Here is a 16058-nt window from a genome sequence, read left to right as displayed (position 1 = left end):
ATTTCAATAAAAGTTATTTAAAAAATGAATGCTATTTTTTGGTATTTTTAAAATAAATACATTTTTTATTACATTTATAAAAAATATTTAAAAAGTAATATTAATTTAAATAAATGCACCTTAAAAATACTTCATCCTGAATGTCCCGTCCCATATTTTATCAATAAAAAATATTTGTATTTAAATAATGCTATTTTTAAAATAAATATTAATAAAAAAACATGTAAAAATAATATAAATGCACCTTAAAAAAATACACACCTTTCAGATTGTTTATGAAAATATCAATAAAATCAGGCAAGTTAGTCTTTATCCTGAATGCCCCCCTCCCCCATATTTTTCAATAAAAATTAATTTATTTTAAAAAAATCTATTTTTGCTATTTTTTAAATAAATATTATTTTTAATTTAATAAAAAAATATTTAAAAATGATATAAATGCACATTAAAAACACACACCTTTCAGACTGTTTATGAAAATATTAATAAAATCAGGTAAGTTCTTCATTCTGAATGTTTTATTTTTCCATAAGCTAGTAAAGCGACTCCAAATAACCAAAACAGCTACAACACATCTGTGGCTAAATGTGATTATTTTGTCAACACCATCAGATTTTCCGTGAGATGCCGCTGACATTTGAAAAGACGGAGCTGAAAATCAGTTTGAAGCCGTACTGTGTGGACTCAATTTATTCTTAATCATAGTTGAATGCTCCACTTATTATAAATATCTGACATGGAAGTTGCACCAAAATATGAACTAAACAGATTAGTCAATAAACTTAAAACTTCAATATTTGTAATTTCTGTCACTCATTTTTGTCCCACATCTCAAGAATCAGTGCCCGTAACACAAAACAGGAAGCATCTGGACGGCGAAACCAAAACTTGGATTCCACTCCAAACACACTTAATGTGAACGATTTTCCTGATTTTGTCGCTTTTGTCAGCAGTTTGAGGTGTGAAAACCCAAAGCGGTCCAGCGCAGATGAAAAGTTCGCCAGTTATGCTAAGACACAATTAACAGAGCAGATGATTATGAGTTCTCTGCCATCCAGATGGAGATACAGCCCTGACCAAAAAAAAAAAGAAAAAAGAAAAAGAAAAAACAGAACAGTGGGGGGAAAAAAAGACTGGAGCGAACAAGGGCGAAAAATGCTTGGATGCAGAGAGTGGTTTGTGTTTTGGAACAGGTGAATGGTTTATACTCCAGAATAACCATTACCATTGTGTGTATGGAGACCAGAAGCTTGGCTGGAGTCACACACACACACACACACACACACACACAACAGTACCAAATGGAAGCCTTACACCCCTTTAATTCCTCCCCTGCCTTTCCTTTTCCCTTTTTTCTCGTGAAATTCACATACCCCTCTCGTCCCCCTACAGATCCATTAATTTCGCTACGGTCCCAGTCGTCATTCACTCCCAGTCACACCCCGCACATTATGTTTTAATTTTTTTTTTTTTTCAGTAGCACTTCTTCAGTAGTGCACTTTGGCAAAACGCAAAGCAAACATGTTGCGAGACAGCAGGGAAATATGACAAATGAGATTTTCCTAATCATTCCGCAACTTCAGAATATAATACTAAAAACTCGAAGGAGGAGGAGGGGAAAAAAAAAAGGTTATGATTATTGTGGGTAATATGAAATCAGAGAAACAAATAAATTCCATTTCCAATGATGCTGTTCAATTTATTGAGCTATTTTGTTGTCCATTTAACAACCCACATGTGTCCAATAATGAGCCGCACACATTATGCCTAATTATGTATATTTGGGCTGCGTTCGATGGTCTAACAAAAGCTTTCGAAAGGGACAATTACGTTTGTTGCTTGGTTACATCGTTAAAAATATACCAAATAAGTGCAGATTATAGGGGTGTGGAGGTACACATGTAAAGCATGGGTATTGTTGCCAACATGCTCATAATTTGATTCATTAGGAAATGGCAGCATTTTGTTTCTAGAAAGGAGACTGCTTTAAAACGTAATATCGACTTTAACGTTTCCGTGCCTCCGTTGCCAAAAATGTTTTGTTGTTGGAGTGTATGATCACTCTCTTTTGTCAACGAGGCACAATATAATTTGGTGCATTCTATTCTCAGTTACCCTATTTGCATAATTATGCAAGCAACCACACTTGCTTATAAAAAAGCACTTTTCCAGGCTGCATAATCAACCCGGCGGCAGCTACTTTAACGCCACCGAGTTTTTAATCCGGGTTTCAAAGTAGTCGAGCGGAGGAAATCGCCTTAATCTGGACACCGGATGCGGGAAAAACCCGGAATTTTCCGACGGATCAACTTCCAACGGGACGGCGTGATAGACAAACGTGATGGACGAATAGATGGATGGATGCGGTGGGGGAGGAGGGAGAGGAGGCGAAGGAGGAGGAGGAGGAGGGAAACAAATATATGAATGCAACAGATGGTAGTTTAAAATTCAGCGTCAATTGTTCATCAAAACAGACAAAACAACAGGACATCTGTCTACCTGCTGGAGTGTCAGTGTTCCTGGGCGCGTCTTTGTCCTGAGCGCTTGCCAGGTCTTCCTCGCCGTCCCCCTCGCTGGGGCAGGGGCTGGGACTGTAGTGGCGGGGCTTCATCAGGAGCGATTTCCTCTTGTTGACTGGCGCCCCGCGGGCCCCTTCTGCAGCCGCCCGCTTTTTACCCGCTCCGAGATGCAAGCTGAAAGGAGAATACGGGGGTCATTTAATGGACGCGTCATGTCACAAATCAACGTGTTAAACTGTCTGAGAATGTGATTGGTGGAGGTATAAAGATCTAATGAGTCTGACCCATGAGGTGGTGGAGTGCAGGTTTAGTGCTGTTTAGACATATCTTGAAACAAGTCGGGCCAATATGGATTTAAAAGGTTCTTCAATGGTTCTTTCAGCAAAAAAAAAAACACTCATGTCCGTGGTTTTTGAGTTGCTATAAGGTTCTTCACAGAGTAAACAATTTGTGGAAGTCTTAAAAATGCAGCTCATTAATAAAAGGCAACGGCTATTTGCACAAAGTGAAAATTGCACATTTTCTTAGCTAGAGATGCTAGTTACACTAAGTGCAAGTAGCAATAGATTCTATTTATACTATGTCAAAATAGCAGTATTTTCTTGGATGATATTTATACTTATAAACGATATGCAATAATAACATAGAGTGTATATTTATTACAATTATTAAATGGATGCCGCATCATTGGAACAATAAAGCCCACCCTAAATCTACCCCTAACCCTAAAACATTTTATTATTAAACAAACGTTAGACACTTTATATCCACTTTTCAAATATATTTCCTTCATTTTTATTGAAAATAAATTCCTTTCCGATCTGATATTATATCAGGGGAAAAGGGAGTAGAGCGAGTTTGGCAAAAGGCGGATTCGAACCGTGGGTCGATTTGCGTCAAAACTTCATGCCCCTACACCATTGCTATACTCTAAAAAATGCTGGGTTAAAAATTACCCAAGTTGGGTTGAAAATGGACTAACCCAGCAATTGGGTTGTTTTAGCCCTGCATTTGGGTTGTTTTAACCCAGCGGTTGGGTTAAATGTTTGCTTAAAACAACCCAATTGCTGGGTTAAAACAACCCAATTGCTGGGTTAGTCCATTTTCAACCCAACTTGGGTTATTTTTAACCAACCAGACATCAGTGGGCGGAGTTAGTGTAAATAGCATTTGCCAACAATTTGCCGACACTTCTTTTAAAAAGCAAAAGTATTTGTATGCATTAAATTGAGCAACAGTGAAAGTAAAGAATTATAAAGTTACAAAAGATTTGTATTTCAAATAAATGCTGTTCTTTTGAACTTTCTTTTCGTCAAGGAATCCTGAAAAAACATTTACGGCAGCACAACTGTTTTCAGCATTGATAATATTAGAATCATATTAGAATGATTTCTGAAGGATCATGTGACACTGAAGACTGGACTAATGACGCTGAAAATTCAGCTTTGATCACAAGAATAAATTATTATTTTTTAAATATATTAAAATAAAAATACTGTTATTTTAAATTGGAATAATATTTCACAATTTCACTGTTTTTACAGTATTTTTGATCAAATAAAATAATAAGTCTTACCAACCACAAACTTTTGAAAAGCAGTGCATGTGAACAGACATTCTTCTTTTCTCATATATTATTACTTATTTTATACCAATAACGCTCTCTGATAAGATAGAAATCAAAAACGTCTTTCTTCCTTCAAATATCTGGTCTTACAGTAAATGATACATTATCAAATATTATTCCAAAAACAAAAATATTATAATTCCACCTCTGAACCGACTTTCCATTTTGGCCTTCTTATTTTTCAACCCCTGCCCTCCAACCACTTATAAGAGGCCACTTTTCACCATCTAATCAATTCCCGATGGATCAAATGGAGCCTCGCCCTACATTTTGTCTCACTGAACATCCTTTTTCACACACACAAAAAAATGTCACAGAAGTAAAATGGGTGGCGAAAGGCATTTCATGCTCTTTGTTACAAAACTCATCAGGGCAGTGTCTGAAATTCCCTGCAAGATGTGACTAAGAAATTCAGCATCGCAGATCCTCATGTGTGAACTTATGTGTGAACACAGAGTCCAAAACACTCAAGCATGAACTGGCTCATTATTTTCAATGAGAAATCTGTTGCTATTATCAGCTATCACGCTGCATAATAAGGAATGATACAGAGAATAAAATGTTTGCTGTAGGCCGATATCATGTAAAGGTAAGTGTAGAAAGAAATGCAACTTGCACTTCAATCATAATTCATGCTGCTTAATAATAAGACGCACGCAACAAGCCATTTACAAAATTACAAAACGGCCCCAAAAAGTATTTGGACACTTAAAGGTACACAGTGTAACTTTGTAAACAAAACTGCATGCATTTTGTGGAAGAACATTATTTTGGTTGTGCTTCGGCTCTGCCTGACTGTGCTCTCGCCATCTCCCAAAACCCAAACCAATGTTGATTCTTGTTTTATTACAAGCTCTGTCACGTTCTCTTTTTGCCAGTAGACTCTCCTCTGTTTTGCATTTGTTTAAAACAGGTGATTTCCCTAAGGTTGAAGATTTAGCTGCTCCACATCAACTTTTCTTCCTAACTTATGCCACTCTCACACCATACACACGTCAAAAGAGGCGGAGCAACTTTTCCTGGCTTACCATTGTGAATCAGGGTAAGACAAAAACACATTGATTTTTTGTCACTTAGGATTGATGATGTATTGACTGTTAAAGGGATTGTTTTTTTTTATTACCCCATGATTTACTCACTCTCAAGCCATCCTAGGTGTATATGACATTCTTCTTTCAGACGAATACAATCAGAGTTAAACCGTGTCCTAACTACACATGCTGCGACACGCGATAAAAGGCATCTTTTCCATGTTAATTAGAGTTTTTGTCCTAACCAGCCGCGACGGCGACACGCGATGATTCTATTTTAGAAATGGTTTCTATTTCTGGGACATCACGCCTGGAACAACAACACAAAACATAATCTCAGGTAATGTTTGTGTGCTTTATTTAATGTTAAAAGCGTATAATGTGACTGAATATCATTTAGTGCTCCCAGCTCTGTAACGTAGTCGTACTAAAAGCAACAAAGGATAATTCACCTCAGATCTTGAAATTAAACAAATGGAAAAAGAACGTTCAAACTGTGAACAAACAAGTATATTCTATGACAAAGATTGTTTTAGTGACTCAGTATGTATTTTAGTATTGTTTAAATGGTGTAATAATTGTGAATTTGATTACACTCACCTAAAGGATTATTAGGAACACCTGTTCAATTTCTCATTAATGCAATTATCTAATCAACCAATCACATGGCAGTTGCTGCAATGCATTTAGGGGTGTGGTCCTGGTCAAGACAATCTCCTGAACTCCAAACTGAATGTCAGAATGGGAAAGAAAGGTGATTTAAGCAATTTTGAGCGTGGCATGGTTGTTGGTGCCAGACGGACCGGTCTGAGTATTTCACAATCTGCTCAGTTACTGGGATTTTCACGCACAACCATTTCTAGGGTTTACAAAGAATGGTGTGAAAAGGGAAAAACATCCAGTATGCGGCAGTCCTGTGGGCGAAAATGCCTTGTTGATGCTAGAGGTCAGAGGAGAATGGGCCGACTGATTCAAGCTGATAGAAGAGCAACTTTGACTGAAATAACCACTCGTTACAACCGAGGTATGCAGCAAAGCATTTGTGAAGCCACAAGACTGTTGAATCAATGCCACATAGAATTAATGCAGTTCTGAAGGCGAAAGTGGGTCAAACACAGTATTAGTATGGTGTTCCTAATAATCCTTTAGGTGAGTGTATATACTTTAATATAATTACACTTGCAGCGAGAGCCCGCCCACGCTGTTCTGATTGGCTGTGGTTTTTGATTGATTTGTTGCATCTTGCAGTCGCGTCGCGTCTGGTGTGGACGATGGTGTGGACAGACAAGTTGCTTGTCGCTGGAATCTTATCGCATCGCGTGTAGTTCGGACACGGTGTTAGATTAAAAAATGTCCTGGCTCTTCCAAGCTTTATAATGGCAGTGAATGGGAGCCCAAAATTTGAAGCCCCAAAAAAGTACATCCATCCATTACAAAGAAAGTGTAACGCCTCACGCCTTACACTACGCCTGACGTCATACGTCCCGACGCATCAGTTACACTTTTTCGTAAGTTGAATATGGAAGGCGGTCTAGCAGAAGCTAGATATTTTACTTAACCCATTGATTTGCTTCAGAAGGCCTTTATAAAATAAAATTAGGCTACTTTTATAATGGATGGATGCACTTTTTTGGGCTTCAAATTTTGGGCTGCCATTTACTGCCATTATAATGCTTGGATTAGCCAGGAAATTTTTTTTAATATAACTTTTGTATAACTTAGTATATTTGTAACTTAATATAAAAATTGTGTTTATCAGAAAGAAGAATGCCATACACCTAGGGTGGCTTGAGGGTGAGTAAATAATGAGCTAATTTTCATTTTTGGGTGAACTATCCCTTTAATTTTGAAAAAAAAAGTTGCATATTGTACCTTTAAGTCACAGTTAAAAATGTATGAATGTCATTGCATTAGATGTAAAACATCAAACCAAGTGACATTTATTTTAAAGAAAGATACACAAGTACACTACGTGGAGTGGATCGCGTTCATACAGTAGTTGTGATAAACTAAACGACTTCATACAACTAAAAATCCCCAAAACACTAGGTTAAAAGACACTGAGCAAAAATGATGAAGAAAAGTCTAATCAGTGAAAAGACGATTTACTTGATTTGATATTTGGCATACAATGCAAAGATATTCATTTATTCTTAAGTGTGACTTAAACCTGAAATCTTAAATGCAACTTTTGACAACTGCACGTATGCTGTAGGGGCGTCAGGAACGCCATGAACTGACACTCGGAAGCAGGTAGTGAACTCTCTGGCTTACCTGGGCGCCTCAGCGATGCAGTCAGGCAGAACTGCAAACAGAAAAAGAGAGAGAAAGAGTAAACACACATGTTTACATTTCCACCAGCGAGACCGGCCCCTCCAGCACCTGCCTGTGATCCTTCACACACCTCTCGCTTTAATGTCACACTCAGACGGACACAATGATGAAGGCTCCTGCTGACTCGGTGAGAGGCGCTTATGTTGAGGATACAACTCTTCTGGCATACAAAAACATCCAAAGCAGAAAACTTCCTCTACCTCTATTCTGTGCTCTGAAATTATGGCTACGGATAGCAGCAAAAAGGATGCAAATCCATACAAAACAGAAATGCAAATAAGGCTTCTGGTATTTTTTTTTAACCACATTAGAAGATCTGGCCATGTCCAGTATCAGTTGACCCTATTTTGCCATAAGGTCCTTTATAGAACCTTAAAGGGTTCTTTCAGGCACTTTTAGGGTCTTTTCATTTTAATGACATTTTATGTATTAAACAGCTCGTAAACATACATTAAAGGTGCAGTAAGCGATTTCTGAGAAACGCTGGTGGAAGTGGATTGGGCCGACCACCAAAACACACTTGTAGCCAATCAGCATTAAGGCACGTGTCCATTCGTAGCGTGTTTGGGAATTTGGGGGCGGAGCTATCAGGATAGGGGTGTGATCCTTTTGGTTAGGGGCGATTTCAAACATAAACAGAGCTTCTCAGAAATTGCTTACTGCTCCTTTAAAGTAACCCATTAAACATGAAAATAAATAATTTCTCCTCATATAGAACCTTTTTGGGATAAAGCGTTCTTTAAAATTAAGGAAAGAACCCTAGGGTTCTGTATAGAACCTTTATTTCTAAGAGTGCACCAAACTCAATGCATCACACGAAAGAGAGGAAGTCATTCAGGTTTGGAACAATAACAAAATTTTTGAGCGATCTGGCCCTTTAAGGTCAGGAATTCTGGGTAATGTCAAACAGTTTATCATGTCTTTATGTCAATTGCAACTAGTTAATTTACTCTTAATTATAAGAAAATAAAAATGCAGGGATATGTTTGTTGATGCAACAAAGTAATCAGATTCTGTCTTATTAAATATTATGCATAATATTAATAATAAAATGAAATAATATGCATATTACATTATAACTACAAAATACATTAAATTATATTATATAAAAAATATATTAAATAAAATGCCATTAAAATCCATTATATTTAAATATTTTCAAAACATTTTATATTTATTTACAATTTTTAATATATTTTAAATGACATATATTACATATTATATTTTTATTATATTATTATATGTTTGGCTTGAATAAAACTAAGTCATGTATATGTTCCCACATGATGCACTTTTTAGGTTACCAGAAAAACATGTAGACTAAATGAAAGGAAAATTCAAATGAAAATTCTCTGACAGGAATGAATTGTTTTTATATTTCATAAAGCATGTTTAGGATGCAAAGTATTTCCTCTTGGGGAAAAATTAGCAACTGATTACACAGTGTAAGACAGTACGCATATCTGGATTTGCATGGGGAAAAACGCTGGATCACTTTACTAAACAGTGTTTAACAATCACAGCTCTGACAACATGATGTATTCAAAGCCTCGCTGTGAACTTAGTCTCACGAGATGTACAGACAGACAGAGAGAGAGAGAGAGAGAGAGAGAGAGAGAGAGAGAGAGAGAAGGAATGTGTGTCAGTAGGAGAGAATATCTCATTCACAGCTTCACCTCAATCCCATGGTGAAGACTCAATAAAACACCATCATGAATTTTTACCGGCACATTAAAGGGCCAGGCGCACATGAGCGGTACAGTACGTGGCTCTAAACACTTGAATAATGATGTCCCCTGTCATGCTTTAGTCGCTCTTTCCATTCACAACGCCCTCCTTAACTCGTTTGAAAGAATATTGCCACATAATGAAGTCACTGTCTCTGCATAATGCATTGCCGCGGCAACCGCACCTCTCTCCAGCTAAAGAGGATTAATATTAAAATTGACAGATCTGATGTGAGACCGTTAAACTAACACTTCAGATCAAATGTGCGTAGGAAAAGGGGGCGTGCGCATGCGAGCCTGACAGGAGGCTGCTGCTGCTGCTGCTGCTGAGGCATTATGGGAAATGTGTTCACCTTGTTTATGTGAACTTTGTACAGGGCAAATATAATGCATGTTTATCCAAACCAATAATGCGTTCTAAAAAGTGTTATGAGATCATGTTTCAAAACAAGTGCATAAAATACATATTATGTTGCAGAGGTAATGGGTTATGCATCTTTACAATGATATGAAGCGCTTTAACACTTTATTCTAAAATGTATTACGTCATTAAACTTTATAAAATGCTGAACAGATGTTAATTAAAATATGTAAATATAAGTTATTTCTAACTCTTTGAATATAAATTGCTGAGTATACTGTTGATAATGATATTAATGATAATACAAATTCAAGCAAAATTATTAGCAAGATATTAGTTCATATACATATACTGTATGTTATATGTCAGGGTATATGTCATGCTATATGTCATGTTATGTTACGTTATATATCATGCTATGTGTCATGTTACGCCATGTTATGTTACGTTATATGTCATAGTATATGTCATGTTATGTCACGATACGTTATATATCATGCTATATGTCATGTTGCGTCATGTTATGTTGCGTCATGTTATGTTACGTTATATGTCATGCTATATGTCATATTACGTCATGTTATGTTACATCATGTTATGTTACATCATGTTATGTTACGTTACGTTATATGTCATAGTATATGTCATGTCATGTTATGTCACGTTACGTTATATATCATGCTATAAGTCATGTTACGTCATGTTATGTTGCGTCATGTTATGTTATGTTACGTTATATGTCATGCTATATGTCATGTTACATTACATCATGTTATGTTACGTTACGTTACATGTCATGCTATATGTCATGTTACGTCATGTTATGTCACGTTACGTTATATGTCAGGCTATATGTCATGTTATGTTACGTCATGTTATGTTACGTAACGTTATATGTCATGCTATATGTCAGGTTACGTCATGTTATGTTACGTTATATGTCATGCTATATGTCAGGTTACGTCATGTTATATTACGTCATGTTATGTTACGTCATGTTATGTTACGTTATATGTCATGCTATGTCATGTTACGCCATGTTATATGTCATGCTATATGTCATGTTACGTCATGTTATATTACGTCATGTTATGTTACGTTATGTTACATTATGTTATGTCATGCTATATGTCATGCTATATGTCATGTTACGTTTTTTTATGTCATGTTATACGTCATGCTATTATGTCAAGTGAAGTAAAATATAAAAAGTCAAGCAAAATTATTAGCAAGAAAATAGTTCATATACATATATGTTATATGTCATGGTATATATCATGGTATATGTCATGCTTTATGTCATGTTACGTTATATGTCATGCTACGTTATATGTCATGCTATATGTCATGTCATGTTTTGTCATGTTACGTTATATGTCATGTTATATGTCATGTTACGTTATGTTATGTAATGTCATGGTTTATGTCATGTAATATGTCATGCTTTATGTCATGTTATGCTATATGTCATGTTATGTCATGCTTTATGTCATGTTATGTCATGCTTTATGTTATGTTGTGTTACATTATATTATGTCATGTTTTATGTCATGTTATGTTATACGTCATGCTATAAGTCAAGTGAAGTAAAATATAAAAAGTCAAGCAAAATTATTAACAAGAAAATAGTTCATATACATATATGTTATATGTCATTGTATATGTCATGGTATATGTCATGCTTTATGTCATGTTACGTTATATGTCATGCTACGTTATATGTCATGCTATATGTCATGTCATGTTTTGTCATGTTACGTTATATGTCATGTTATATGTCATGTTACATTATGTTATGTAATGTCATGGTTTATGTCATGTAATATGTCATGTTATGTTACATTATATTATGTCATGATTTATGTCATGTTATGTTATGCGTCATGCTATAAGTCAAGTGAAGTAAAATATAAAAAGTCAAGCAAAATTATTAACAAAAAAATTGTTAATATACATATATGTTATATGTCATGGTATTTGTCATGCTATATGTCATGCTTTATGTTATTTTACGTTATATGTCATGCTATATGTCATGTTATGTAACGTTATATGTCATGCTATGTCATGTTACGTTATGTTATGTCATGTAATATGTCACGCTATATGTCATGCTACGTTATGTTATGTAATGTCATGGTTTATGTCATGTAATATGTCATGCTTTATGTCATGTTATGCTATATGTCATGTTATATGTCATGCTTTATGTCATGTTATGTTACATTATATTATATTATGTCATGTTTAATATCATGTTATATGTCATGCATATTTTTATTAAAAATGGTCTTATAGTCTATATTTTTTTAAATTTGTGAAGCACTTACTTGTGCCATCACATGTTTCGCTGCGATTCTCTTCACTGTCAGACTCCATCTGGGTGAGAGAAAAAACAGAAAAAAAGTTAATAACAAATAGCAATTTTCAATTCCAGAGATTTATAATCCTGTTTAATAACTCATCTCAACAGGATCTCATCATCAGAGTGACAGCTAAGTTCCAGTCAGTTTAGGTTATTAATAAGTAAGCCAGATGCCAGATGTCATGCAAAGAGTTTATCACATTGCAAGCACATCATCTGCAATTTCAGAAACACTACATCTGCAAGGCATCACAACTTTAGACCTTAAAAGAAAAGGATGAATGTTTATTATAGGATTACTGTAAATAATAGTAGTAAAAAACCTAATCCAATCAATTCTGTGATTCCTGGAGCGTGCAATGAGGCGTCAGCACAAGAAATGAAAGGTCAATGAACTTTATGACAAATAAAAGAGAGGGACATTTCACCCAGTGGCTCAGGTCCATTACGTGCATTCTGTGCTGGGCTTCATATTTTGGCTTGATTTAATTGACTTAGCATCTGCACAAAACTACAGCAGCAAGCAGAGAACAGTCAGACAGGCCTTCACTTTTAAGAGGGTGAGACAGGGGCGAGCGAAAATATAATAATGCAAAAACCAGCGACAAACAAAAGTAGTAGTGTGTGTGTGTGTGTGTGTGTGTGTGTGTGTTTATAGACAAAAAGAGTTGTTAATACCGCTGCACCTACTCACTCTCCCTCTCTCTCTCGGTTTCTCTCTGCCAGCAGTGCCTTGCTGATCCCAAATAAAACCTATTAAATGTAATTATTCTGGGCTGATGGCGCTCTATAGCGGTCGGAGGGTCTGGTGAGCTCGGTGAGTCACTGGCTGGGCTGTTACTTCGCTTATAATGGGAAACATGACTCCTATCTCCCCTTCTCTCGGCTTGGCTGTTGTGATTGAAGCCACTGACCTGTCATACATTTATAATAGGGGGAGCAGGTGTGGCATTGATGGACCTTAATTTCCTTTAATAAACCTTTTATGTGGCCCACTCTTAATGCCACGCCGGCCCTCTCCCGGCTCCCGACGCGTAATAGCTTCATTACTTTTGATTACTGGGAGCCCCTATTGAGACAAACAACTCCCAAACACTATAGATTACATTCTGTAAAAACTAATGTACCTGATTAGTTCATTACACTCGCTCGCTCGTGTACACATAGACGCACGCTAACGCACGCAGCGCCAGAAGTGGCCCCGACGCTTCCGGACGGGCTTTTCTGAACACCTCTTGAAAGCTGAAACTATTAAAAACTGCGAGAGCCAGGTTTTGTTTCGTGATTTCTGTATTGTTTGGCTGCGAGAGTGAAAAGAAAGCTTTTATTAGCCCCGGCAAGCACAGGGGTTTGTTTCAACAAAGGGTACGCAGATTTCGAGGGTTACGTAATTTGATATTTCGCATGTTCAGAGCGGAAACTTTGACATGAGGAGGAGAGAGCGAACAGCACACAGCTGGTCACTAACAATCCCTTAAATTACACGTCACCACCTTACAAAAGCAAACCATATGTCAACAAGCACCGACAACCTCAGGTATCAAGTCAGTTTCAACTGAGCCTGCCAAAAACAACCATGTAAAACATGGCACAAGCCAAACTACAAACAAACTTTGCATGCTTTACTATAATATGCTAGTTTTTCTAATCTACCTTTAATATACCGTGCAACTGTCACTTTAAGAAGCTACCTAACATTTTCTGCAAACTAAAATAGTCAATTCATATTAAATAACATATTTTGAGGTATTTGTTACATTGTAATTATACATTTAAGTACAGAGTTATATTGTAACTACACGCTTACTATAGGGTTAGGATATGGTTTTGGTTTAGAGTTAGTTGCCTGTAATTATGCTTAATTTATAGGTATTCCTATATATATATATAACAACATGTAACATGTAACTATGACACTGTAAAATGAAGTGTTAACTTTATTTTTACTTATTTATTTATTTATTTTGCAGTGTGGTGCTAGTGCAATACTTTTAAAATGACTGTGTATCATATACACACACAAAAATCACACAAACACTTATTAAAAAAATATTTATACTAGAATGTTAGAAAACCAAAATTATGTTGATACTTATGCACTTACAAAGTTGTGAACAACAGCTGCACCATAGACGTGCATTTTCATTATTTCTAAAGATTTTGACCAAAATTAAATAAAATAAAATAATAAATAAAATAAATTAAAATAAATAAAATAAATAAAATAAATAAAATAAAATAAAATAAAATAATAAAATAAAATAAAATAAAATAAAATAAAATAAATAAAATAAAATAAAATAAAATAAAATAAAATAAAATAAAATAAAATAAAATAAAATAAAATAAAATAAATAAAATAAATAAAATAAAATAAAATAAAATAAAATAAATACAAAATAGATAAAGTACACTGAATGGCTCCTAGAGAAATTTACTACGCGTATACAATCAAAAAAGCATGTAAATACGCACAAACATGAAAAACAGAGGCCAACTAATTTGTTAGTCCACAAATTGATACATATGAACAAGAGTGTATAAACTCCTGGAAGTGCACATGCGAGACACTCTTACTGAATCAATGGCCAATATATATCCACTGCAGAAACAATGACTAATTTTACCTTTGTTTGTTTGGCCTGTAATGAATAAGATGTTCTGCGAGGTCCCCACGGGCCGCTCCGGTTACTGCACACACGTTTCTTCAGCTCTTCTAAGATGTGAGACTGACATTCATGCTCTGAGTGAGAAAAAAAAAAAAAGTTATCAGGAACAACTTGCACTTGAGGAATATTTTTGAATGACTAGTGTGAAAAATGTGTCCTTTAGAGAAAACATGACACCAAAAACCTCAGTTATAAGGACATTTTTCTTATAAAGCATTAAAAGGTGCAGTTTTTACTCTAAAAAGCTTTTTCTACCTGTTGAAAATCACTATAACGTAATGCAGTCAGGTTGCTTTAGTCATAGTAAATCATTCGTATGACTTTTTTTTGACATTTTTAGCTTGTGCACACTTTTTAAAGAGACTTTGTTAATTTGTAATTCACTTCCGCTTGGACGTCTGCATTAAGAAGTTGTTCGAATAGAAACCCTATTCATGCTCTGAGTGAAAAAAAGACAAAAGACGTCAGGGACAACTTGAATCGAGGTGTTTACAGAATGACTAGTGTGAAATCAACATGATCAGTAAAAAAGTGATTTCTATCTGATAAAAATCCTCTCAATGCACTCAAAGTCATATTAAATCATAATTTTTAGGTAACAGTGCACACAGTTTAAAAAGGCACCGTCCAGTTCATTTTGAATTCACTTCCACTTGGACGACTACAATTAGAAGTTGTTGGAAACGCTAACTGTGAATGTTTCAAACGGTGCCGTCGAGAAACCTGGGAGCGAATTAACAGACAAGACCTCATGTGGCTTTCTTAACAAGATGCAAATTGATTGCTTGACAGAAATCAAATAGCTTGTGTGTAATTAATATGGTTAATCCGGGAAGAGTTTTGTGTGATTGCGCGCATCGGGACAATTTAAACGCTGCGCTACACAACGCCTGAGCTCCGCTATTGGTGAGCCATTCATGCCTGCTGGCTTTGAGAGCGCGCAAGAGAGAGAGAGAAAGAGAGAGCTTTGTGTTAATTATGGCTAAAAACTCCCAGCATCTTTTGCCCGGCGGCCCCCACCACTGCACGAGCACAGGGGCCCGGGGACGAGGAGGGGGCCCCCCTCATTAGCATAAGAAGAAAGACGGCCCACTCCTTGAGCGGCCCGTCATCTGCTGAATCATTATAAGGGGGTTTCTCTCGGCCCCTTCTGCGCGCAGACAGCGTCTCTCCGAGGGCCGGGCCACTAATGTGCATGGCCTCGCGGTCTCCAAGGAGATAGTGCTTCCTGATGCGGCGTGCGTGCGTGCGTCTGCGCGTGTGTATGCGGCCGCTGCACTTTGCCCTAACCCATCTGCTCTTTTTCTCAAAGCCCCGTCTGAGCCGAGCGAGAGAGTTGCACTTTACAGCCTCTAAACATCAATGGGCGTGATCTGATTCAAATAAACGACACGACGACCCTTAAAAACATACATACAAAAAAGA

The 16058-nt window shown here is 36.3% G+C and overlaps 1 protein-coding gene across 1 annotated transcript in view; it reads right to left on the bottom strand.

Annotated features, from left to right (window-relative positions):
* st18 (ST18 C2H2C-type zinc finger transcription factor) overlaps positions 1 to 16058 on the bottom strand; it is a 65304-nt gene that overhangs the window by 33881 nt on the left and 15365 nt on the right. Inside the window, exons 2-5 of the mRNA XM_079806703.1 lie at positions 14592 to 14707; positions 11930 to 11978; positions 7452 to 7482; positions 2500 to 2693 (exon numbers count right to left, since the gene is read on the bottom strand). Coding sequence (XP_079662829.1) covers positions 2500 to 2693; positions 7452 to 7482; positions 11930 to 11978 — 274 coding nt within the window. The 5' untranslated portion in view covers positions 14592 to 14707. The remainder of the gene's footprint in view (positions 1 to 2499; positions 2694 to 7451; positions 7483 to 11929; positions 11979 to 14591; positions 14708 to 16058) is intronic.

This window comes from Gobio gobio (assembly GCF_949357685.1).
Source record: "Gobio gobio genome assembly, chromosome: 23".
Classification (NCBI taxonomy): Eukaryota; Metazoa; Chordata; class Actinopteri; order Cypriniformes; family Gobionidae; genus Gobio; species Gobio gobio.
Note: the sequence above shows the minus strand (reverse complement) of the source record. Positions and strands in the feature narration are given on the sequence as shown.